This window comes from Rhipicephalus microplus, chromosome X (genome assembly GCF_043290135.1).
Source record: "Rhipicephalus microplus isolate Deutch F79 chromosome X, USDA_Rmic, whole genome shotgun sequence".
Taxonomy (NCBI): domain Eukaryota; kingdom Metazoa; phylum Arthropoda; class Arachnida; order Ixodida; family Ixodidae; genus Rhipicephalus; species Rhipicephalus microplus.
In genome coordinates this window covers 320,037,093-320,063,228 of record NC_134710.1, presented here as the reverse complement: position 1 = coordinate 320,063,228, position 26,136 = coordinate 320,037,093, and the positions used below count along the sequence as shown (strand labels likewise).

The 26,136-nt window shown below is 47.0% G+C and overlaps 1 protein-coding gene across 1 annotated transcript; it reads left to right on the top strand.

The window, feature by feature from the left end:
- The first annotated feature begins 268 nt into the window (after positions 1-268).
- LOC142776253 (uncharacterized) lies at positions 269-25,551 on the top strand. The gene is made up of 4 exons (XM_075879587.1): positions 269-808; positions 1,138-1,227; positions 17,171-17,734; positions 20,356-25,551. The coding sequence occupies exons 1-3, from the start codon at positions 435-437 to the stop codon at positions 17,604-17,606; spliced, it is 900 nt and encodes a 299-aa protein (XP_075735702.1). The 5' UTR covers positions 269-434; the 3' UTR covers positions 17,607-17,734; positions 20,356-25,551.
- The last annotated feature ends 585 nt before the right edge of the window (positions 25,552-26,136 follow it).

The following is a 26,136-nucleotide window of genomic DNA, read 5'->3' as shown; positions in this document are numbered from 1 at the left end:
CATACAGTGAATATATTAGGCTTAATTTTATTAACTTTATGCAACAACAGTGGTTATGCGGTGTGCATTTATGTTCACATCACACCTCTTCGACACCGAAACTGATAAAGCGCTGTAATTTTTTAAGAAAATTTCCAAAAACTTGCTTTCATTTTTAAATTTTTTTAAAAGCAATGAGATCAACATGTAAAAGGGGAAAAGAAACATTGCTGCTTCTATTTTTGTAAGCTGCGAAACTGAAGATTGACATGTTAAACAGCACAGGCCAGTTCAGTCGTCGTTGCTACTCGCGTGGTGCCATTTTATTGGAAGGACGCGTATAGTGAAGTCGTCGCTCGCTGTGTTGGCAATTTCGCAGTTCCTTTTCTCGCCGTTCGCTTGAAGGAGTCTCTGGCTTCTGAGTGTCGCGACTCGTATCGCGCTACCGTGACGCCATGAGCTACGGCCGTACCCCGCCGCCCATCGACGGGATGACCTCCCTGAAGGTAGACAACCTGACGTATCGCACCACGCCGGATGATTTGAAACGCGTCTTCGAGAGGTACGGCGATGTTGGGGACGTCTACATCCCGCGTCACCCGTACACCAGGGAGAGCCGTGGTTTCGCCTTCGTTCGCTTCTACGACAAGCGCGACTGCGAAGACGCGATGGACGCGCTGGACGGCTACATCATGGACGGCCGCGAACTTCGCGTGCAGATGGCGCGCTACGCTAGGCCTACCGACCCGTACCGCCAATCCACGTCGTCCTACTACGGCCCGTCAAGTCGCTGGTCACGCTCGCGCAGCCGCAGCCGCCGCAGGTCGAGGTGAGTGATCGTTACTTTTTATTATCGGGCTGTAATATGCTGCAATCACGATCATTTCGCGAACCCAGAGTTCACGCGTTTACGCTTGAACTCTGGGTTCGGGAGTGATATCACTATCGCAAGTGATTTTTTGTTGTTGAGTGCACTGTGTTTGCAGAAAGGAAAGACAGGGGTTAATGGTAAACGGCTAAATTTAATAGTTTGCCAACTAGTCTGTGGTCGAGGCTTGTCTCATTTTAAACAAGCTTGCTCGCCCATCACCGTTCTCTAAAGCTGTCCATAGGGAGTTCCCGTTGGGACAAACACATGCTCCAAATCTTGCTTTTCAGGAGCCGCAGGCGATCAAGGTCCAGGTCACGTCGACGATCGCGGAGCCGTTCTAGGTCGCGGCGACACCGTTCAAGATCCCGATCTAGAAGGTGAGAAGGATTTGCTTCGTTACGTGGTGGAAAAATTACTGAAACAAAATTAAACCGTTTTATTTTAAAGAAAAGGCTGCGCACAAATATGCAAAGTTCCCACCTTCGTAAGCCATTGTTTACGGTCTGATTTTCCTCATCGGTTTCGTGCCCTCTCATTGTTTAATAAACCACGCATCTTCATTAGTCAATTTTATATTTTTCTTTTGCCCAGCGTACAATTTTTTCTGCTGATAACACAGATTGAGGGTTTTGTAACTAAGAAAAGTCGGAGATGAAATGAAGGTTGGTTCAATTTACAAGCTGAGAAGGTACAGGGGGTATTCATTGACGCGCAGCGCGCGGTGCGTTATGGGAGAATTCGTCATATTGCAGTCCTCAGTCAGGCAGCGGAGCACGGAAAACACGTTGACGGGAGAGCTCTGCAAACTTATCGTGGTAGTGTATTCTAATACTACGTGCGACAACGGTTTACTGTGCGATAGCCGGTTGCTCCAGCCGTATGCTGAACAAACAGATGAAAATTGCAAGCAGCAGCAAAGATCCAGGCATCTTCAAAGTCCCGCAAGTGCGCACAACGGAGTGCGAGAAGACAAGGCAACTGTCAGATAAGTCGCGTCGCGAGTGGATCGCCCGGATCATCCGGCCGGTATCGACTGACACCGACAAGTACCGAGTGTGTTCGATTTTGCGTATTTGTGGCGGGAGCCAGCTGTTGCAACATCTGTGCACGAGTCGCCGTCTCCTGACGCACGCCGTACTCCAAGTAAAACCGCAGGGCCGCCACATGAGAACACGCCTCGCCGTTGCCGGCCATACATAAGCAATGGGCTGCGGCTACTTCGCCATCGCTTTTGGACAAAATCCATGCCTTGACAGGAGGAGCTGACAGGCTCTGTGAGTGGTTTACCTGAGTACAAAATAAAACAGTGAGGAAATAAAATTAACGCCCTTCGCAACTGGCTGCATACAACACAGCAGCGAAAAAATGAAAATTCAGCTACTCGTGGCCGCGTAGTAAAAACTAGCAATTCAGCAAGTTGGTTACTTTAACAAGGAGATAAAAATGCGACAAAATCTGGCAATTCGACGAGTGCTCACTTGGGTGATTACGATGACGGTGTCCGCGTTGACTTGTGTCAGCAGTAACTCCTGCACCCAGTCGCTGGTCACGTAATTGTGGAGCTCCATAGATTTATACGCCTTCAGCTGCTTTTGAGTCACGAAACTTGTCCTCAAAACAAGAAAATCCATGATGTCGCATATGTCCACGCGTGGCCAAAGGTAGAAGTTTGCAACATATCGCATGCCGGGAGAGAAGTGGTCGACGCCACGCAGTTCAATTTTTTCTTCATAGCGCTGCCTGTCAGAGCCGCACAAGGTACTCGTATACGAAGCGTCGCATTGTGTCGCCATCCCACTCACGTAATTGACGCACGAAGAGCGAAAAACACAAGGGAATCAGCCACAATCTTAACACGGCGTTGGTGACTGAACCACTGTCGCCGCCAGAGCCACCGATCCAAGGACGCCAAAATGGCGGAGAGCAGTATGTGACGTCTGTGGGGACGTCACATGAATACCCCCTATACATACTGTTCATGTGATGTCACTTCCTCCATTGTCGCCTTCTCCCGTCATCCTTGGCTATCTTCCTGGGTACCACGGAGGAAGGAAAGGTAAGGAGAGGGCATGCCCAGCCGACGCAGGGCGTAAAAAATGTGGCGGAAATTACGTCACGCGCGGCCATATTCACTGGGCACAATGGCGGCGTTTTTTTATTGTTGATGTAGTGCGGTCGCACCGTTCAGGCAGTCCAGCGGCAGTGTGCGCGTTTTCATGTGCCTCGCACCTAACTGTGGCGTACTGCAGGTGTTCGACAGCATCCATTCTTTGTGCTGCATTGTTAGCTATGCGATTTTCCTCCGGCGGTGGTTGTAACCAGGTGTCTGAACTAGAAATTACAGAACGAGCGCGCGTATACGTACTCCGAATTTGCAGCGTCCGTCAAAATTATGCTGAAAAGCTATCATTGAAGATAACGACTGTGCTCAAGAATTCGTTCAATGAATGCCTTGCTGGTTAGTGACAGTTATGCGGCGTTGCTTCTTATGACAACGGACGATGCATTTGCGGTCCACAGAACCTTATTAAGACTGTAATCTAATCTTGCTTTTCATGTTCCTGTTTGGCGCTGAGCTGTGTTCTAGATAAGGAAGACAGAAACAAGCGCCTTCTCTTTATTTTCCTCTAATGACTAGCCACTTATCCCGAAGACATCTTCTCTCGCATTTGGCTGGCTTTCCCTGCCGTCCTTGGCAGCTGTGTCGATGTGTGAAGCTTCCCACAGACCTTTTCTCACGCATTCCTTCGGCTAACTTTCCCACCTTTCATCCTCACTCGATCCTGGTCTCCGTCTGCGGCGGCTGCATTTCCGATGGAGGAGGAAATGTTGTAGGCCCGTGTGCTCAGATTTGGGTGCACGTTAAAGAACCGTAGGTGGTCCCGTCTCTCATAATCATATGGTGGTTTTGGGACATTAAACCCCACATATCAATCAATCTTCGTTCTCCGTAGCTACTAGTGCGCAAGAATCACACTGGAGACGTGTTCCCGCGCACTTTCGGGGGGTCTTCCTCTCTTTCGTCTCACTGAAATCATGGCCTTTGGGATATCCGTAGGAATCGGTGCACGTCGGGGAAAAGAGGGGCAAAAACAAAGAGGCCGGCGTAAACTCAATGGGCTGCCACGCACACAAGCTCCGCCGACACCGACTTTGCTGGCATAATTACGGACCTCCGGGTTTATTGCAGGGAAGACATTTTTTTCTTTTTTTTATTGTTGTGTAAAGCCCACAGCCTGACTGAAAATTTCATAAAACCTAAAGAGAAGTGCAAAAGGGGGAAAAAGTGATCTGAAAGAAGCTGTACAAATTTCATTGCCTGGTTCGTCGTGCGGCACTGTCCAAAATATCATCTTTATTTTCACAAAGAACACATCAATGAAAAAAGCTTAACATGCAACTTGCCGTGTTTATCGTAAACACCGGCAGTGCAAGAGTACAACAGCCATACGCAGAGATTTCGTCAACCGTATCGTGGCAAGATAGCTTGTTGAAATCCATTCCGTTGGTTTCGGATAGCACCGGCGCGCAGGCCACGTGCTTTTGGAGACAGAGAGGGAGTCGCGCCATCTGCTTCGCATTCACATGTAAATAAGAGAGGAGAATTCGCCTAGTCAATATGGCCCACTTTCGGCTTCATCGCGGCTTCACGAGCGACGTCAGGGCCTCTCCTTACCTTTCCTTCCTCCGTGCTGGGTATTTACGGCAGTTCGTGTGCTGCAGCGCGGTTTGTTGGGGGCTCGTCATCTGTTGCTGTGTACGATGTTGAAAGGGAAGCATTGTGGTTTTTTGTTGTCGTACTTCAAAGAGATCATCTGATCAGGAAGGTCTCGTTTGTTGACTCTATACAAGACCAGAAAATTGAGATGTGCGACACCTATACCAGCCACCGCGTACACCGGCAGCCCGCCACGACCTACGAGGGCCTATTATCTCGCTTTCACTACAAACACCAGAAATCGCGTGGCCCAAGAACAAGTGAAAGCCCAATGTCTCTTGTGCCGCAATTTTAAGAGTGGATGAGCGAAGCGCAGCAGCTCCCATCGAAAACGAGTCGTGCAGAGCTAAGCAAGTTTACAAAAGAAGGGAAATAACTTCATTAAAGAAAAAAAAAGAGGCAAGATGTGGAAGAATTGTCTCCTTTTCCTAGGTGGCAGCCATGAGTCCTTGAGCTCTGGCGGCATCCTCGGCTTGCTCATGGACGTCGAGTTGCGCTTCTGGGTCTGCGCTTAGCAGTGCGGTCTCCCACTGCTCTCCATCGCTGTATTTTTTATATTGCCCTGTCACTGAGGGGCAAGCCCGCACTATATGATTAAGATCCTCTCTTTGATTGCAGAACTTGCACCAATCTGAGTATATCTCTGGGTAGATGTAGTGAAAAATTACCGGGTTCGGGAACCTGTTGGTTTGTAAGAAGCGCCATGCCGTCGCCTGCTGCTTGTTGAGCAAGGTATGTGCTGGGAGGAATCAGACCCTTCCTAGCCTGTAGCGTTTTGTGATCTCTTCGTAACTAATCATTCAGTCCCTCTCCGCCCCCGGACTTTGCGCTGCGCCTGTTCGGCCGGCCAGTTCTCGGGCCAGGTCGTGCGCGATTTCATTTCCGGGAAGGGAGGAGTGAGCAGGTGCCCAAACAATATGAACTACCCGTTCGTCGCAAAAGTTTGCCAGAATCCTTAGCGCTTCCGGTGAGATCCTTCCCTTGGCATAATTTTTAACAGCGGTTTTGGAGTCGCTGATCACGACTTAGGCTTTTGTGGAGACTATTGCTAGTGCTATAGCCGTCTCCTCGGCCACTTCTGCCCTATCTGTCTGTACACTGCCACTGACGTTAAAATCCCTTTGAATATTTGTTGCTACGATTACCATGCTTCGGCCATTCTCGTATTCTGCTGCATCTACATAGACCACGTCCCGGACGTTGCCGAACTTTTTATGTAGGCTTTTTGCCCTTTCTATCTTTTCTAGCGCGGTGATGCTCAGGATGCATCTTTCTAGGTAATGGAGGTACCACGATATGCCCCCTTGCCTCTCGCGGAATGCCCTTTTTTACCCCGTGTTGCACATTGTACGTGACGCCAATTGTGTCCAAAATATGCCTGCCCGTAGGGCTCTGGGTTAACCGATCATACTGTGCGATCGTGTGGGCCTCTATTAGCTCTGCGAGCATGTTATGTAACCCTAGAGCCAAGAACTTGTCATTCGACGTATTTAACGGTAGACCTATTGCTTGTTTATAGGCTTTCGTAGTTATGCAATCTATTTTGCTCTGTTCAGCTGAGTGTAGTTTAAGATATGGGGCAACGTACACGATGCGGCTGACTACAAAAGCCTGGACCAAACGAACCAAGTTGTGTTCCTTCATACCATAGTTTTTGTTGGCTATTCGTTTGATCAGCCTGCTTGTTTGGTAGACGCTGTTCTCTAATAGCCTAAGAGTTTCTCCATTGTGCCCATTCTCAGATATACAGAGGCCGAGAACTCTCAGGTTCGCTACCATGGGTATTTTACTTCCCCCTGCAAAAATCAAGATGTCTGGCCTTTCCTGTACGCTTTTGCGTCCCCTACATGTGGGCCTATAAATGAGCAATTCCAACTTTTCGGGAGAACATTTTAGCCCCTTACCTTCTACATATCTCTCTACAGTATCAACAGCTTCTTGTATGTTTTCAATGTCGCCGTCACTTCCACCTGTCACCCAGAGGGTGATGTCGTCTGCGCATATGCTATGTCTGAGGCCCTCAATCTGGTCAAATTTGGGGGTAGGCCAATCGTCGCCACATTAAATAACAGGGGAGACAGCACCGAACCCTGTGGCGTCCCCCTACTGCCCAATTCAATCTCTTCAGACCTTGCCTCTCCGATCGCAATTCTTGCTGTGCGGTCGGGTAGGAAGGCTGTCACATATGCGTAGGTGCGCTGTCCTATCCCCAGTCCCTGAAGATTCTCTAATATGCCTCTGTGTGTGATGGTATCGAAGGCCTTAGTAAGATCAAGGCCGAGAATAGCCTTAGAGTCTAAAGATCTGGTCCCCACGTCGAGTAATCATGCTTAATCTGTAACATGATGTCCTGCGTTGATAGTTTGTCTGAAACCAATCATGGGATGTGGGAAGAGTCCGTTCTCCTCCATGTAGGTAGTGAGACGCGTAAGGATTACATGCTTCATGAGTTTGCCTAAGGATTACGTGCTTCATGAGTTTGCCTATACATGAAGTCGGTGAAATCTGTCTTAAGGTTATCCAGCTGGGCTTTCTTTCCCGGCTTCGGAATCATGATAACCTGAGCAGTCTCCCATTGACGTGGGATAGTCCCACTCTTCCAACACTTATTCATGTACTCAGTAAGCGCCTTAATGGATTCGTCGTCCAAGTTCCTGAGTGTCTTATTAGTTATTTTATCAGGTCCTGGAGCAGACCTCGAGTTTAGTCGAGCGAGCTCGAATCTAACCTCGCCCTCCGTTATATCAGCATCGAGTATAAGGTTGTTCTGCCCTTTGTAATCGGAAAGTGGTTCTTTTGTTGCGTCTGCGAAGTACTTTTTTCGTAGCTCGTGGAAGAGCTCCTCCTCTGTTCCTGCATAGTTATGTACTACGTGTTGCAGCTTACGCCTCTGTGCAGTCTGTGTACTTTGCGGGTCTAGGAGACTTCGGAGAATGTTCCAAGTCTTTGACATCATTTCTCTATCCATCAAGTTACACGTGGCTTCCACTGTTGTTGGGTCAGCCGATTCGCATGGAGCTCTATCTCCTTGTCTAATGCAGCTGCTTTCTTTCTTAAATTACGCTTGTATTTTTGTCTTTTCCAGGGCTTTTGGATGCTAGTCCTTGCCTCCCAGAGATGCAACAGTTTGCTGTCCATCGCCGCCATTCCCGCTTCTTCAAGAACAATTTTAGTGGCTTTCTTGACACTCTGTTGGAGCTTCTCTACCCATTTTTCTATATCTACTATGGTATAATCTGAATCCTCCTCTCGAATCTTGCGGAAATAGTCTTTCTACTAGTGCAAGTTTTGTGCCTTGTTTTTTTTAGGGCCTGCATGCACCGTTGTAACTACAATATAATCATCACTGCCAAAATTCTGCTGCGTGTTTACCCATCGCGAGTCTGCTACGTTCTTCGTAAAAGTTAGGTCTGGTGTTGTGTCATTACTAACGTTGTTGCCTATTCTTGTGGGCTCCTCAGGATTCGTTATCAGCGTAAGGCCCTCGTGTTGAGCGTCTGCCCATAAGTTGCGTCCCTTTATATTCTCAACAGTGTATCCCCAAGCAGCGTGCGGTGCGTTGAAGTCGCCGACTATGACGAGAGCCTGTCTCTCCGCTATGCTCAAGGCTTTGTGGAAAAGTTGACCAAACTTGAGCTTCTGTCGCGGTGGGCTATAAATGTTAAGCACGAAGAGGCTTCCCTCTTTCTTACGGGAGGGTATTATTTCTATAAGGACGTGGTCTATGCTGTGCACTCCGGTATCGTGCTCTACAGCCGTGAGGTTTCTATGCACCAGAGTTGTGACAGTCTCCTTCTCACCAGAAGTACTATACGACTTATACCCCGATAACTTTGCCGTCCCCCTGCTCTCCTGCAGGGCAATGACATCTGGCGCCTCCCTGTTTATCACGAATTGCTGCAGGTTCCCTCGTTTCCTACCGTACCGCCGGCAATTCCACTGCCAAATAATGTACTGGTTACGTGGCGCCATGCTTATTCATGGGATCCCCCCCGGTGGTCTTGCTAGGTTCTACTGTGGCTGTTCTGCTCTACGGTTTTAATTTAACTGGCCCCGCACCAGACGACCTAATGTCCTTCGGCGTGCTCTCTATCGCTAATGCCCTGTGCTCGAGTCCATCAAATCTCTGTGTTATTTCGACGTGCGTGCAAGTAATTTGGTTTTGCATTTCATCAAACATTTCTTTGCACAATCCCTTAACCTCACCAATCGAAAAATTACCGGCTTTTTCTGCCTCTTCCTGCGCCCTCCTTTTTAGTGGTGGTGACTCCCCACTCGTTTGCGAAGGAACAGATGTTGGGGCTCGATTAAGCGTTGGTATTTTGCTAACAGAGGGAGTGTTAGGCGTCGCACCCGCGTTGCGTACCTCCTGAAGCTTTGCATTTCTTTTTTCAGTTGCGTAATCTCTTCTTTAAGTGTTAGGTTCTTTCTAGTGATCTGTTCTAACATTTTTTTAATCTGTATCATTTCTTTTTTTAAGGCAGACCCTATAACATTACTTGGAGAAGCAGTGCCGGAGACCACACTTGCAAAGTTCACCTGCGTACTGCCGCTCCCTCAAGTGGCTCTTGAGTGGGACCTTGGCCTTGATCTTGATCTCGGTTTGGAGCGAGACCTGGACTGTCTTAGACTCTTTCCCCCAGTAAGTTTTGAGAAGGATGCGGAGTCGTCTCGTGCGTGCCGTTCGCACTGTTTTGCCTGTTAGTGTCCTTGTCCGACTGCTGGCTGGTTGTTGTGTTGTCCTCGTCATGGCATACGCCGACTTCCTTGTACTGGTAGCAGGCTTCAGCGCATGCTGCCCGTGCTTCCTCATAACTTGCATTTAACTTCACAACGGTGATCTTGCGGTGGATTACCGCTTCCACATACGCTGCACACCTTGTCGTTGGGGTAGGGACACATCTGCTTAATGTCCAAGTCTCCCACCACCGTAGCAAACATCGCAGTGTTTTCTGTATAGCGTGCACTTAACGAGCATTGCTCCATACCTCACATATCTCAAAACGCGAAACCCCTCAAACAGCACAATAATATTGTCCATGTTTCCCATTCTTTTTGCATTAAGGACTCCTGGTTTACGTGAAGTGACCAAGTTGCTGAGGATGCCTTCTGGGCTCTCTTCCTTGGACACCCCTCGTATAAGTCTCTTTGACGTGTTCTCCGGGGCTGCCCTGTACGCACAGGTCTCAAATTCCTGCTGACCTATTCGTAATTTGGTAATAGCTCCATACTGACCTATTCGTAGTTTGGTAATAGCTCCATACTGCCGGGCTTGATCCTCGGACGGTGTACTGATGACGAGTATGTTCTGCGTGTTGTTGATGCACATACTGTCTTCCACAGCCCCCTCCCGGCCGACCCCCGCAGCGTTGGGCAAGCAGCAATTTACGAGTTCCATCCTGTATTTTTAGACGTTAAGTTCACCTCGCAGCCGCACAATGACCTTATAGTCTTCCGTTGGCAGATTAGGCAGTCGACTCGCCTTGATGATTTGTTGAGCGTTTCGCTCATTCTTTCATTTGTTTCCTGGCGCCTTTTCTCCGAAGGGCGTCTCTCGCTGTGTATTTCCCGCTGCGCCGGGCTCCCAGTCGACCTGCGTCTTGGCGCCTTTTCACACTTCGCACCAGCCTGACCCTTTTTCAAACTCTTCTAGTGATATGTCTTCTCCATCCACAGTTACGACCTCCATTTTGGAATAAATCGGGCCTTCGAAGAGGAACGGAGGGCTCCGAACAGCTCCGACGGCGCGTTCGGCCTAGCTGTCCACACTGCCACGGCGGATAAGACACTAGCGTCCAGTTCGCTGAGCTTAGCTGCCGCGTTGACGTGGCGACCCAGAAAACACTGTTGTTGCACCAAAAAAATGCAGCCCACCTGTCAAAACGGGGTGTCAAGAAGATCTCCAGAACTTCCGTCGTCCACTGGTGTGAAAAATGGAGCTAGGAACTTCGATATCGTGCCGATAATCTTAAAAAAACTGTGGAGCCGGTACGACGTGCGTCCTTACCCCGTGGCCCCCAAGCGGCGACCCAAGTCTGCGGCCCACGCCACCAAAGTAGCAGGGTCCCCCCGTCCCCCCAAGTGTTTTAAAGAGTGCTGATGTTGAGCCGAATTGATTGAAATTTGTGGAAACAGGCGAGGAAAATAATATGCGAGGCAGATAGACTTCGCGTGGTGCATGCCGCGGTAGTGCCGGTCATCACTTTTTTTCGCATATGTTTTAACACCTTTTTCACCTTGTATTTTACTTTTTGTACGCTAATGTACAGTGGAGTCCCTGAAAATGATGGAGACCGTGTTAGGGAATTAATTGACCAACTTTTCAAAATCCTGTCCCCCAACTTGAACCGATCGGCTATACTTCAAAGGGAACTAATATTGTTTCGCATCCATTTTCACAGTTTGTTTCAATGCAATACCCGAATTTCCGCGGTCGCCATCACGATTTTAACTGCCTCCCTGACACGGTGATTGTGCACGCAGTGGTCGCGGACAAGTTTGTATGTACATCAGTATCTTGGTAAGCTATCTATGTTTGCAGGTAAGTGCTTGGCTATAGCACTTACCCGGAATGAAGTGACACCTGAAGATGGAAATATCACAGAGTTTCTTCCAGTAGTTTTTTTGTTAATCTGCGCCAGCCAAACATGCCAGTACTTTTCGCAGTGTGCGTTCTCAATTTCGGGTAATAACTTTCGGCGAAGAAACACCTCGAAGCTCTGCTCCCTCTTCGGGGACTACTAAATAAACTTGCCTCATTAGCAGCCCTCAAACTTGCATCGTGAGGCAATACTAAATGGGCGCAAGCACGAGGAGACGACACGGCAGGGGTAGGCGACGAGAGTCGGTAGGTACCCGGGCATGTTTGCGGCGCATTTCGGAAGTGACGAAAAGGCACTGCGTGATGCATGTGCACACTATGTATTGTGAACAGTGTGCGTGGTATCTGGCCAAGGTGAAATGTGCTCCATTTAAAAAGTTTAAGAAAAAAAAAAGACTTCGTAGTAGTCTTATTCTTGTGTACAGTTTTGAAGTGTTTGTGCAGTTTACCCTGCCTTCAGTGTTGCTGTATGTATAATACACTGACAAGCTAAAAGAGTCTATCGAATTGTTCTATGCCGAAAGTTCTAGTACCGACAAGTGTTAGTCAGTATGAGAAACGCATTTTCCGTCATCATGGCTCCATAGAAGGTATTCGTGTGACGTTGCCTGCTAGGGGTGCTAGCGCGGCAGTTACCAAATGTGTTGTCTCCTACATGGATGTCATTGTTAGGCTAGACCCGAAGGTTATTTTTTTTAAACACAGTGTCGTAGTGTGGTGCAGCAAGACCAAACATGCCAGAACACTGAATGACAACAGCTATGGTGGCGCACTCACTGGCGCCACCAAGTGGTAGTTGCTCAGTGAATACATTCTATGGTAGATTGTTTTCACAAACACAGCCACATTGGTTAATGGACATGGTGGGATGCAAAGTTTGTGATGTTATATTTGCATTATCCGTAGATTGCTTGCTGGTTCCTTTGTTATTCATGCACAGTGGCCCAATAACAATCCAGTGATGCCGTTATAACACTGACATTAACAGATGCATGATTATGTCACCTTGGCAAATTGAATATAAAATAGAGGGTGACCTTAATTCGGACCGCAGCAGTGGCTACATGGTTAGCGAGTCCGCTTTCAATGCGGGAGCTGCCAGGTTTGATCCCCAGTGCGGACCGGGAACCCTCCGGTTTTTCCCTATGTGTAGTGGGGTACACCAACCCGGTGCTCTGTTCTTTCTCCTTACTCATCTCGAAAGGTAGCCCTGTAAGGTTCTGCAAAGGCCCCTGGGCGTATCTTGACCCACCACAGCCTTGGTGAAATAGTTGAGTATCTGCCACTGCTTATATATTCCTGCCAGCTATTCATTAGAGACTGGTTGCGAAAAGTCGGGGAAATTCATTCTACAAAAAATATTTCCAAAAGTCCGCCGCTTGTTGAAAGTGTCGAGGTGGCCTCAGCCAGTTTCCAGCAGCCTTGGTTTTGCTTGTATTGTTATATCAGGCACAAAGTCGCATCCACTATCACTAGTTACTCCTATGGTGTCATCAGCATGCGCACATGGATGTGCAGTAGTGCTGAAAAACACACGTGCCGCTCGAAACTGTTTTGCAACCGCACCTGAATTGAGTGAGGATAAGCTAAGAGTTCGAGGATGATAGCACCTCAGCTTCAGATTTTATAGCGACCAGGATTTGCGTCAGCCGGGGACATCCGCAGCCGTCCATGGGTTTGTTTTGTTTACGACCTCAACTTGTCTCCTCTGTTGCAAGTGTGTAGCTGCTGACCTTTGTGTGCAATCTTATAGCTACTCCGGTTACCTATGAGGTCCACACTTCTCTGGGGAGCGGTGTGCTGGCGTCGGCTGCAGAGCTTCTAACGACAACGTAAGGCCACCAGAGCACATCCTGGCTCTGACTACGGAGCAGTGTGAAACGTTTTCGAACTGCGCACAATATTGTTCATTTTTTAAGACTATGTGCAAACTGCTAAGAAATGTGCTTGGATGCATATGCCAACCTATGTGGAGTGAACTGGCTCTTGGAAAGAGGTGATACACGAAATAGCGAAGTTCATTAGACATTCGATATGTAGAGGGATTATTCACATCACAGGCATTCATCTTTGCTAGAAGACCTGGAGGCTCTTATCGAAATTAAAAAGAAAAGCAAACATTCACTGAGAAAAGTGCACGAGTTCACTTGTGTCTCACGAAAAATCAAGCAATGCTTCACCACATGGCACGAGCTACGAAGCAGCACCTCAGTTCCTATTTTCTTTGTCTATTAGGATAGGAACATTTTATACGACATTTAATATTTTATACTGTTCCTTGGTCATTTATCTTCAAAATGTATATTTTGAATTTTCATTATTATGAATATTTTTGCATTTGTAGTTTTTACCATGCTGTTTATCACATGGCAACCAAAAGTCGCACATTTCACATTTTGGATTCATGCCAAAATATATTTGTTACTCTAGAACATACATATTTTTTTTTAAAGAGCATTTCATTGTGCTAAATTTGGTATGCCGCAATGCGTGCTTTAGTTCTTTTCACACTGGCAAAAACGATCTTTATTAGACAATTGAAAAATACCATTTTCGCACCGTAACGAAAGAGTCAATATGCAGCAGAGGAAAATCGTAAGTGTGCTGAAAAATGGTCCTTATGTCTGGTGTCATGGTAGGGAGGTTCAACCGTACTACATTGTCTATTTTCGACTAGAGCAGCCATGCAATTGAAAAAAAACAAAAACGGGAAAAGAAATTTTTGTAGTTGCACATAATGCCACAAGGTATCACTACAGGCTCTCTGTGGCTGCTGCTGCAGCGTCAACAGCTCCGGTAACCATGTATCCGCAGACAATAGGAAGTGGGCGGATAAACTGTAGCTCTCTACTGCCGGAATCATATTACGTAGCAGACTCATAACTGCCTCGATGCACATGCGTGGTATTTATATGCCTTGAGAACGCAGCATTGCCGATCACGTAGAACTTAGTCAAGCGTACAGCACGTCACTTACACTCAAACCTCGCTATAACAAAGTTGCATCTTACACGAACATCATTTTGTTATATCCGAGAATTTGTTATAAGGGTTTATTTTTTATGCACTATCTATTGCAAGACTATTTTTATTTACTTCGTTAGAACCGAAGTTTCTTTATATCGAGGTTTAAGTTCATATGTTACAAATTAACATTGTGACAGCACCAATGTGCTATTTCACAAGTGATTGCAGCGACCACGTTTCAGAACACCTAATGCTGTGGCTGCTCCAGGCCTCACAGTAACTTTGTTTCAGTTGGATGGTGGCAAGAACAAAATCTCAGCCACCGGCGAGATTGGCGAAGTAAATCGAGCTCTTCTGGCTGATTTCTACACTCCACCCAGCTCCTCTGTCCATCGCCGTGCTAAATAAGCTACATAGTTTTTAGGATTGAGGAAACAAGCACTCTCAAAGCTACAAACAGCTGACGAAACAGCGTATGAATTTTCAAAATGTATTTTTCGTGTTTTCGCGACATTGGCTCGAGGAAATGTTTTTGAAACTTAGTATGCTAGGTCTATGGTGTGCGCAGATTACAATTTACTTAGTTTCTATCAAGTAGAAGTTATATAGGACCCATGAACTCTTTCGTAATTTACTACATCACGGTGTTTGATGCGGTAATCTCACGGTGGTATCTCTTCAGTGTCACTTTAACAAGTAGACTGCTCACATCACGGGGCTTCTGAGGAGCTCTTAAAAAATTGAAACTGCCTCCGGGCTCATTATTGAAGCATATCATTACAATTTGTCTCACGTGCTGGGACAAATGAGTTTTGTTGCCTCTGTGGCACTTTTCATAATTAGCAAGTGCACTTCTCTGCACTGCATGTTTGAACAGATAATGGCGACACATTTAGTGGTTCAAGCAGAGACGCGGTCCTAGTTAAATGTGTTGGAGCTTGTCTATTATGAGTGTTTATAACGAGAGAGCAGACTTAACATTTCACACGTCATTGCGTAAGCAAGCCGCGCTAAATGGCTAGCCACCGTTACTTCAAACTGCATAGCAGGACCGCTAACGTCGCAATTAAGAAAAGTGCCTATTAACGAGTTCGTAGCCATTGAATAAAAACAAAAAAAAACAGTTTACAAAGTTTCAGTCACCACTTGGAGAGCAGGAAAGATGCCTCTAGGAGGAAGTGTGGCAACGGAATGTCTCGATAAGAAGAGGATACTTCAGCCCGTACTCTGCGATGTTCTCGGATGGTGGAGTCATTGACCTTCAGGCTTGATTATACCAGGCACGTGCTGCGAGTGCAGGCTTTGAATGCAGCTACTTTATAAAGTAGAACCCAACTGCTAAGCTGATAGGTAGTAAATTGATGAGGGTCATGTTACATGCACATGGATAGTCAACCATAAATAATACCATCTGGCCGTAAAACGTCTTTCGGTTTATTCATGTGATGGGTTCACTAAAGGAGCTTTTCGCCTTGTGAATTCACCGTAGCAAATATTTGTCGCATTTTCTCGTATTAACAAAAGCCCTGGAAAGGATGGCACGAGGGAACAAAATGGGTCACAGGCGCTCGTACTTCGAGCTCTTTCGCTTTCTCTTTTCATTGAATACATGGGATCATGCGCGCGCACCTGGGCCGGTCGCGGCCTACCGTGGCAGTCCCAGTAACCACCAAGCGTACCTTGCTCGAATCAGCCACTGGCTGATACTAGGCCTGAGACCTGTGATTTTGAGCCAGTAGGGTCATTTGTAGATAGAAGAGAGAGTGCCAAAACTCCACGCTGCTTGCTGTGCTATGTTTTCGGAAGCCACTACTACTGGTCGGCAGTGTTTTTTAACCATGCTCAAAAAAAGCCAACTTCGGAGATATTTCGGGTTCGATGGATGGTAATGAAATTCCCCGAGTACATTCATTTGCTCGTTTGCACCATTCATGCCAAAGTGCAGGCTTGAGAGTTTTGCAGATTCTTTTCAAATGAATTTTATGGCTTGTCTCGAAACCCTCATCTCTCCTGCCAAAATTAATGGCAACATTGTGCATGGGACATGCGTTTCGCCTGGCGGAGGTGTCGGAATTGGCGTGCCACGTTAGTGTCTGTTTGCCATGGACTTCGGCAGGCGCTTCATTGGTTGAGCGTGAGATTTTTTTTCCGCGTCGGTGGCCGTGTGATAGGTGGCAACAGGTGCCGCGTTGTGAGCCACACCATCATCATCATCAGCCTGACTGCGTCCACTGCAGGACAAAGGCCTCTCCCATGTTCCGCCAGTTAACCCGGTCCTGTGCTTGCTGCTGCCAATTTATACCCGCAAATTTCTTAATCTCATCTGCCCACCTAACCTTCTGTCTCCCGCTATCTCGCTTGCCTTCTCTGGGACTCCAGTTAGTTACCCTTAATGACCAGTGGTTATCCTGTCTACGCGCTACATGCCCGGCCCATGTCCATTTCCTCTTCTTTATTTCACCTATGATATCCTTAACCCCCGTTTGTCCCCTAATCCACTCTGCTCTCTTCTTGTCTCTTAAGGTTACACCTACCATTTTTCTTTCCATTGCTCGCTGCGTCGTCCTCAATTTAACCTGAACCCTCTTTGTAAGTCTCCAGGTTTCTGCTCCGTAGCTTAGTGTGTGTGAGCCACACACGATTCGCCATATATCCACCATAACCGCGTAAGTGCTTTAGCCGATCACCACGGACGGCAGGGACAGGTAGTGCCATCTGACGGGCATTATGCGCACTCAAGATGGTTCAGGCAAATAATTATGTTGCACGTATAAGAGCATTCTGTTGGGTTTCGGTATTGCGGTTTTTCAGTAATCAATAATGATTTTCGGATTTGTTGAGCATTTCAGCTATCGAGAACGTGACAAGAGTGTCTCAGGAACATAAATAGCATCATTATCCTATAATGGTTAAAAAAATCGCCGTAGTTTGTCTTTAAAGACAGACGTAGCATTGCTTAGCCACGCTCATGTTCTTCTCTAGAATTAGGTGCGCATGGACACCAAAATGTTTCTTGGTCTTGTATCCTCTCCAGGTCCCGAAGCCGATCAAGGCATCGCCGGCGTTCTCGAAGCAAAGCCAGGAAAAGCCGCAGCAGAAGCCGGCGAAAGAGCCGCAGTCGTAGCAGGCGCAAGAGCCGCAGCAAGTCAAGGAAGCGGAGCCGCTCTCGACGCCGCGAGAGAGGCCACAGCCGCTCGAAGTCGAGGGAACGCAGCTCCTCGAAGCATCGCAGCCGCCCTAAGTCCAAAGGTCGCAGCCGAAGCAAGAAGCGCAGCGAGTCCAAGGAGCAGAGCCCCAGTAAGCAACGAAGCCGTTCCAGGTCCAAGGAAAGGAGCAGGAGCAAGTCTCACAGAAGCCGAAGTCGCAAGGAGAGCGAGCCACGGAATAGAAGCCACAGTCCGGCGGTGAACGGAGACTCCCGCATGCGCAGTGCATCCCGCAGCCCACAAGAGGAGCGCAGAGAGGACTAGCGGTCCCGTTCAGTCGCGCAGTCCGAGGCGGAGCGGCAGCTTAGCGCAAGGAGAGTCTGACGAGGCAGGCAGGGAGAAGTTCAGAAGCGGGGACCGGTCGCGGTTCAAGTCGCAGGACTCCAACTGAGGCACGTGAGAGTCCTCGCTGAGGGTATTCATCCTAGGCTGGGTTGTATTATGGGAAAGTTGCTTGTCATTTGATGTATGTGTGTGTTCTGTGCGCCTTCTCTTAAGAGTTACCTGCTCTTTCCAGCCTTTTCATGCTTTGTCTTCACAAGAACCTCTACTGTCAAGTTTCAATCCCCAAGCTTCCCTTTTTCACGCGTATTGCGAAGTGGCTTTTATATTTTCATAGTTAATGCAGTGCCTGTCAAAGTGTCTGCTCCTGTTGAGAATAGATAAAAAGTCAAGGTAGGGGAAATTCTTGAGGAATTTTGTTTAATTTTTGCCTTGTCATTTTTGACTGTAAATTAATTTATTTCTTCATTACCATTGCTTTCAAATTAGTACCTACTACCTGTGTGCATCTCTCATTGGCATAGTGACCATTAAAAATCGTCATGAATGTATATCTATTTTTCTGAGCAGTGCAAGCAAGCATCTGCATTGTAATTGTACTTTTATTCCTTTTCTTTGTAGTAGGGAATACTGAGCTTTCCTGAATAATGGGCTCAGTATTGACCTGGTACTTTGCACGTCACAATAACTTTGGATGTCGGATGTTAAGGCTTTGTCACAGCTGCATTGCCTCTACCTCTTGAAAGTGCTGCGTTGCTGGTAGTGCTTTAACATGCAAATGCAACAACTCATGTGTTGCATGCAGCGTATCTTCACGGTCCAAAACTTCACCCAAGGGTTTGCAGGGCTCCAAGCATTACACTATGCCAGTTATGTTAGTGGTGTTTGCACGCTATAGAAATCTTATCATCATCGTCAGCCTGACTACGTCCACTGCAGGACAAAGGCCTCTCCCATGTTTCGACAGTTAACCCAGTCCTGTGCTTGCTGCTGCCAATTTATACCCGCAAACTTCTTAATCTCATCTGCCCACCTAACCTTCTGTCTCCCCCTAACCCGCCTTCCTTCTCTGGGAATCCAGTTAGTTACCCTTAATGACCAGCGGTTATCCTGTCTACGCGCTACATGCCCGGCCCATGTCCATTTCCTCTTCTTTATTTCACCTATGATATCCTTAACCCCCGTTTGTCCCCTAATCCACTCTGCTCTCTTCTTGTCTCTTAAGGTTACACCTACCATTCTTTCCATTGCTCGCTGCGTCGTCCTCAATTTAAGCTGAACCCTCTATGTAAGTCTCCAGGTTTCTGCTCCGTAGCTAAGTACCGGCAAGATACAGCTGTTATATACCTTCCTCTTGAGGAATAGTGGCAATCTACTTGTCATAATTTGAGAGTGCTTGCCGAATGTGCTCCACCCAATTCTTATTCTTCTCGTTACTTCAATCTCGTGGTTAGGCTCTGCGGTTATTACCTGACCTAAGTAGACATAGTCTTTTACAACTTCAAGTGCACTATTACCTATCTCGAATCGCTGCTCCTTTCCGAGGTTGTTGTACATTACTTTCGTTTTCTACAGAATAATTTTAAGACCCACCTTTCTGCTCTCCTTGTCTAACTCCGTAATCATGAGTTGCACTTCGTCCCCTGAGTTACTCAGCAATGCAATGTCATCGGCGAAGCGCAAGTTACTAAGGTATTCTCCATTAACTCTTATCCCTAACTGTTCCCATTCTAGGCTTCTGAAAACCTCCTGTGAGCACGCGTAAATAGCATTGGGGAGATTGTGTCCCCCTGCTGTTGCTTTCTTTATGAAGCACTATGGTAGCAGTTGATCCCCTGTAGATTTCTTCTAGAATGTTTATATATACTTCATCTACGCCCTGATTCTGCAGTGTCTGCATGACGGCTGATATTCTCTTAATCTTAATATGGGGAGGATTTTATGGCTGAGAGTCTGGTATAAATAGTTCGAGGGGCCAAATGCGGGATAAATACATAGACTTCAGATGGTAGCTGGATGCACTAGTTTTCACTTGAGAACTAGTGTCCAGACAGAGGTGGCATTCTTGTTCGACGCATGCTGCTTGGCAGCTATCTTGGTTGGCAAATGCGATCAAACTCGTCCAATACAGATTGTAAACTGGCATCTTTAGTGGGAAAACTACAGTTTTCTACATCTCAATCTTGCTAAGTATATTCACAAGCAAGCAGGATATGACATTAAATGTGCAAGGTAGAATGAAGTACAGCCGCCCCACAATGAACATTTCCGTAGAGTGGACTTGTGAGGCGGTGAAAAGCTAGCACGGGCACACAGCTCAATAAAGAAGAGGACACTGTATGTCTGCATTGACAGCACTCGGCCGTTACAGCCTCGTTTGCTGGATATAGCAGGGGGGCGTGGTTATCTGTAAATGTGATTGTAGAAAGCTTCTGACATCAACATTTTTGAAGACGGCAAAGGTGCAGAAACTTAAGCACAAGCAGCAAAACACTTTGGCCTGAGAAACTATTTATGCCAGACTCTTCCTGTGAATGCAACATTGAATGAAACATTCGATTGAAAAGTATTTGTTATGAAAGTTTGTGTAAGAATGGCTGCCACGGGCTGTTGTGCTCTTGTCGGATACGTGGGGTGGGATTGTTGGGTTGTTGGGATCGTTTGCTGGGATTTCGAAAGAGCACTTCTCTGCTGACTTGTGCTGTGGTTGTGCCCCCTGTCATCCCTGCAGGCGCTGAGCTGCGAGGGTGTTGGAAAGGCGGTGGTTGATCGTATGCTGCGTTGCTGCTGCTGCCGTGACTGGTTGCAGCCTGTGCCGGCTTCGGGCGGAGATGTGCTGCCGGGCTGCACGTCGTGTTTGCGATCATTCCGGGTTTTTTCCTCCTATTATATTTTTTCATTTTTTGTCTCTGTCTTCTACCTTCTTTCTTCACCTGCAGGCATCACACCCTGCCCCAATTCCTCGTTTCCACATTTATGCTCCTCCTCCGGCCACTTGTTCAGAAATCGGCTTGCTTGGCCACGACAAGACTATGTAGGCGTAGGGGAGCACTGAACGAGTTGTGCAGTAGCGCTGCTTTCAACCTATGAAACTTTCCAATATCATGCAACTTGCGTGCAAAATTCAGCTGCTGCATTTCGTTAAATATCCTTAGTCTCACTATCAGAGTGCTGTGGTTGCTCTTGAAAGTATAGTTGCATTTAACGAGTTGCTGAGCTCTATTTCTTTAATACTAATCTGATTGGCTGGTAATTTTGAGTAAGATGAGCTAATATTGTGTTAGGGCTTAAATTTGTAGTTAAATATCACTTGTGTAAAGTTTTGGATAAAAATTGCAGCATCTTAAAGGGGGACGTGGGTTCTCAAATTTTTTAAATTTTTTGCTCAATCTTAACTAAACTTCACTACTTAAGCTAGTTTTTCATGCTGATTTCAAATCTCTAATTTGTTTCTTAATATTTCAAGTGGTTTAGAAAATATGGTCTGAATCTTAATTGCATACTTCTTATGGGACTTCATATCAATTTATTCTTGCTAAATCCAAAAAGTGAATGCATAATCCCAATGCTGGAAACTTGCTGTAGGGAGTGATGCTATTTTTATCCATTTGAAGGCATTTTAAAAGCAAGAAAACTGACAAACACGTATGGCCACTTTACTACAATAAATTTCTCTCACTAAAATTTTCAAAGATAATTTTTAAGTCATGCTAAAGAAATAGAAATAGCATCACTTCCTAGATCATGTCAAGACGAATAAAATGATACCAACTTTGTGGCATTCACTTAAGTTTAACATAGGAAAAACCCCGAATGGCCGAGTGCAATGTGCAAAAACATCGAACTGAGAAAAACGCGTTTGAAGTTTTTCGCAACTTTAACTTTTGCTAAAGTGAAGCTACAGCGATATTAATGACATGATTCTGTAGCTCTATATTATAGAATAAATTGCCATGCTAAATTTCACTGTACTCATCCAGAATACTGTTCACAGCCTGTTCTATAACTATAATATAGTCATTGACTCAGCATGAGAATTATTTTTTTTACTTTGTTGTCGTTCCAGTGCCTTGCAAGTGAAAGGAACACAAAAAAAATCATGTTATAATGTTGTCCTTCGATAGACAATAAGATTTACACAATGTTTAGGTCTAAACCCAAGAATATTTATTTTTGCGAAAATTCTCACTATTTGCCATCATGACTAATCCAGCAGACCAGGGCTGTAAGCAGAGTTCGCTGCTGGCTTGTGACGCTTCTAAAGTCTTTCCTTTATTGAACTGTTATCGCGATTTTTGCAGCCTGTCCTTGTCCTTCTCAAGGCTGCGACGCATCAAGTTATTGCCAGCTTCTCGGCAATTTCCACGTTGCTCTTGGTTGAAGCGGCTGATGGCTTCGGCAACTGCCCTTTCAATGCTCCGCAAGGATGCATGCTGAGTTTTGGGGGCCTGCTGCCAAATCATAGCGTGCAGGCTCTCACTTGGGTTCTGGGTGATCCCATCGCTGCACCTTTCCAAGAGGGCATTGTCGGTCGGCCGCCTAAACACAGGCTCCATTGCCTCAGTTATGAAATCAGGCAGGCTGTCCTTGTGTGGTGGCGGCGTCTCATTTTTCGCAAGAGCTCTCTGAAATTTGCACCAGGATTCAGGGCACCAGGATTCAGGCCTTCAGTGCAAAGGTCATGCTTTGGTGCCTCGTCAGTTGTGGTTCATAGTTGCTTGAAGAGTCTTTTGCCTACCTGGAACATCGTTCCTGTGGCTTCTCAATGCGTAGCCATGGTATGAGGTGATCATCTTTATCTTTTGTTGCGTAAGTCTGCCCTTTTCACCGAGTGAGCCACCTTGAGCTTTTTTCTCTTCTAGGGTACGTAAGGCAGCTCCCATACGCTTGTGTACATGATTTATGCAGTCCTTTTTGGCCACTTTTATGAAGCCATACACCTCTTTTTCTGTGAGTGCATGGAATGTCCTGCTGTCGCCGTCCGACAGCATTGTCGTATAACGAAGCTTGTGCTTTTCAAGTGACTGCTCAAACAAGCTTAATGCTGCCTCCACTTCCATCTGGCTAGCATTACAATCAACATTCTTCTAGCACAGAGGGGCATGCTGAATGAGCTAGGCAGAATGTCCTGCTTCTCCTTCCTTGTGTCCTGTGGTGCCAGCCAGGCAAAAGTTCGATAGCAGGATATGGTCTATCACGAGGCCACTATACTTCTCAACAATGCAGCCAGCACATATATGCGAGCTATGTCCACGCGTAAGCCAGGTGCCGTCTGAAATGACGTCGACGTTTACGGGCGCGTTGCCGAACTCCGCATAGAGCTCCTTGACGCGAGCAATGCTCGCCGCTTCGCATTCGGCAGCAGTCGCACAACAGGCTTCTTTCATTATATTTATGTGGCTTTGGTAACTCTTGTGGTGAAGCCCTCGATGTGAAATATTCGTCCCGGCGAAGAAGTCCGACAGAGCCGTTGCTCCCTTGCCGATACTGTTGATGGCCTTCATGGCACGCATATTAACTTCAAACAGCCTTATTTTGCCATCGGCTATACGTGGGGACGAAAAACGCTCTTCACGAAAGTCACAACTGCCGCACGTGACTATGAGCTTCGAACACAGCCCGTACTCTTTCTTGGTTTTTAAAATAGTGACGCTTCTTTCATCGCATTCTGGGCACGCGACAAATCCAAATAACGAGCGTATCGCCGCCATATCAACAATAACAAATTCTGTCCCGTTTTCTTTGCCACCATCCTTCAGATCAATATCTAGTAACTTGAACTTGCATTGCGTCGCGCAGTGCCATGCGAGTGATGCCTTCAAGCCCGCTGCATTTCTCGCGCACTCCGCAAACACGTCCGCCGAATAAAACGCCATGTCAATGTGGTCTAGGATGCTGCTGGAAGTGCAAGATGACGATCCAACGACGACACAATCCGATGGGGTGCTGTGCAAGGCACAGGAGAGTGCACCACTTTGGACACAAGCGGCTGCGCGCCGTCGTCGGAATGCGCCGCTTCGGCGGCATCGGGCGAAATCGGCTGCTTTCTTTTGGCGGGCGTTCCAGGGGCGCCTCCGTTTCTTGCGGTACGCTTGGCGCGTCTTCTTCTTCAGACGAGCATCTCCAATCATGCCGGCAAAAGACGGAAAGTCGGTGCGCCGGTCGCGTAGCACGTGCAGGAAGGAGACTAACAACGTGCGTGAACAGGAACCGGCGTGACGATAGTTATAGCGCGAGAAAAAAATGACGACACAGAGACAAGAAGGACTTGAAACATACGAGCGCTTCTTGTCTCTGTGTCGTCGTTTTGTTCTCACGCTATAACTATCGTCATGCCATACCAACTAGCCCAAGCTGCCACACTTCTAAGGGAACCGGCGACTGACGAACAATATACAAAAAAAAAAAGTGCGGGCAACTTTGGCCGCAATGGGAAGCGAGAAACAGGGGGCTCGTCTAGTGCGCGCGTGCTCCGGCCTATCAGCGGCCCAGCAGGGGGCTCCTGAAAAGGGGCGAGGGCAGCCGTTCTGTTTAAGCGACGCCATTTTGAAGGGTGGCAAAATGTGCACAAAGGAATCAGCTTCAAAACAAGCCCAAGATGGTGGCGATCGGCCGACTGCCTTGCTGGCGGCGCTTTTGACCGAATTCGACCTGCCGTGGGTTGTTTTGTGGCTCCCGTGGTGACTTGATAATCAATTTTAATCCATTCACTGGTCGAATTCAGCGTTCACAATTTGAGGACACGTGCTTATAGGTCTCAAAATTTCAAATATCACATTTACTCAAAATCTTCGTTTTGGCCATTTTTCACCATTCTAAGACCCGCGTCCCCCCTTAAGATAATTACACGTACGAACTACAAAAAATGACAGCTTATTGCAGCAGACGTTGAACCTTAAACGCAGTGTTTCGTTTAGCCTTCTAAAATCGTTAGATCCCACTTTTCTCGATTAAGATCTGCTAGCGATAAGTGAGGTTACACACATGGCTTTCTGGCTTTAACCTTTCAAGCCGTAGCGAACAAGGACGGGCGAGGTTATGGTGCACCTTTTTTTTTTCTGCGGTGGATGGGCGGCGTTCCAGTTTGCGGCCGGCAAAAGGCGGCATTTTCAGACTGTCGGTGCGGACGGAGCGGCGCGCGGTTGCTGTCCAGCCGGCGTAAGTATACTGGTTTCAGAGGGGCCCAGCCTGTACTCCATAGAGTTTCCTACAATACTCACTAGAGAGAACTGTGGCAATGCGATAACCCAGCTGTCGTGGGAATGATTGGTAGTAATTGGACTAGCCTAGTTTGTGTCTTCAAACACACTTGTGGCCTTTTGATTGTGCATTAGGCTTTTGTTTCGGACAGAAAAACTACCTGTTGTGAACCTCGTGAGTAGACTTGAATTGGTGGACTCGAAAGGCTCAGTGAGACTTCTGAACTTTTGCCGAACTTTGTCTTGTGACTGAGTGGCAGCTGGCACCACGTAGCCAAAGAACAAAGCTTAGGCATACCTGTACAACCCATCATTTCCATGCTGGATGAAGTGTCATGCATTGCAACTTGCACACATACAGCAGGTTTCCCTCTGGTGCACTATTGCAAAACTCTATGGGGTACCCCTCCTGACTGGGAAATTGACAGTCTTGCCAACAGGCGGGGCTTGCCGTGACGCTGCGTGGGAGTGCCTGCTGCGTCGGGAGTTGCAGCTGCGGGCTTGCCTGCTGTGCAGTTCGTGCGAGTGCCTTGGGATGCAGGCCCGGTTTTGGTTTGTTCCATTCTTTTCTCCGTGAAGTGTGCGATTTCTCTTCAGGACACTACAAAGGCAGTGCTTCAAAAGACTGTCTCAGCAATGTGCTTCATGCGGCACCACATGAAGCATCTGCAGTGGTAGCAGTTTGTGCCAGTGGTTCTTAGTGTTCAATAAAGCCTTGCTGAACCAAATTGTGTGTGATTAGTGTGCATGTGCACAATACAGCATTTCTTTGATCTTAGCTGTACACTGGTAGCCGTCTTGAACTTCCCTTGTTCAACTTGCATGGCAAATATATGTAGACTATAAACGGTATTGTCGTAAAGTTGGTTGCAAATATACTCAAGGTCTGTGCAAGTAGTTCATCTGAAGAATATGGAAGTCCTTGGGTATTATTTGCTTGGAATGTATACGGTAGGCCTTAGATTAAAGGGCAGTAGGTAGCGGGATCAAATCCCGGCTGCGGTGGCTGCAATGGAGGTGGAAATGTTGTAGGCCCGAGTGCTCAGATTTGGGTGCACGTTAAAGAACCCCAGGTGGTCAAAATTTCCGGAGCCCTCCACTACGGCGTCTCATAATCCTATGGTGGTTTTGGGTCGTTAAACCCCACAAATCAATCGATTAGATTAAGGGCAGTGTGGAAATTGTGTAGTCACATGGTGCGTACAGGTCCTTCAAAATAAATTTGAAAAAGGCATTTTCAAGGTACCTTTACAATTCAGGAATTTTCGCCGTCCTTGAATATTCATGAATTTCGTGAGCAGTGCACACTCGTA

What these genes read in the sequence shown, in the direction of transcription:
- LOC142776253 (XM_075879587.1), top strand. Translation starts at nt 435, where the DNA reads ATGAGCTACGGCCGTACCCCGCCGCCCATCGACGGGATGACCTCCCTG. An exon ending in CGCAGCCGCCGCAGGTCGAG is followed by an intron (nt 809 to 1,137) that starts GTGAGTGATCGT and finishes CTTGCTTTTCAG; the next exon opens with GAGCCGCAGGCGATCAAGGT. An exon ending in TCAAGATCCCGATCTAGAAG is followed by an intron (nt 1,228 to 17,170) that starts GTGAGAAGGATT and finishes TATCCTCTCCAG; the next exon opens with GTCCCGAAGCCGATCAAGGC.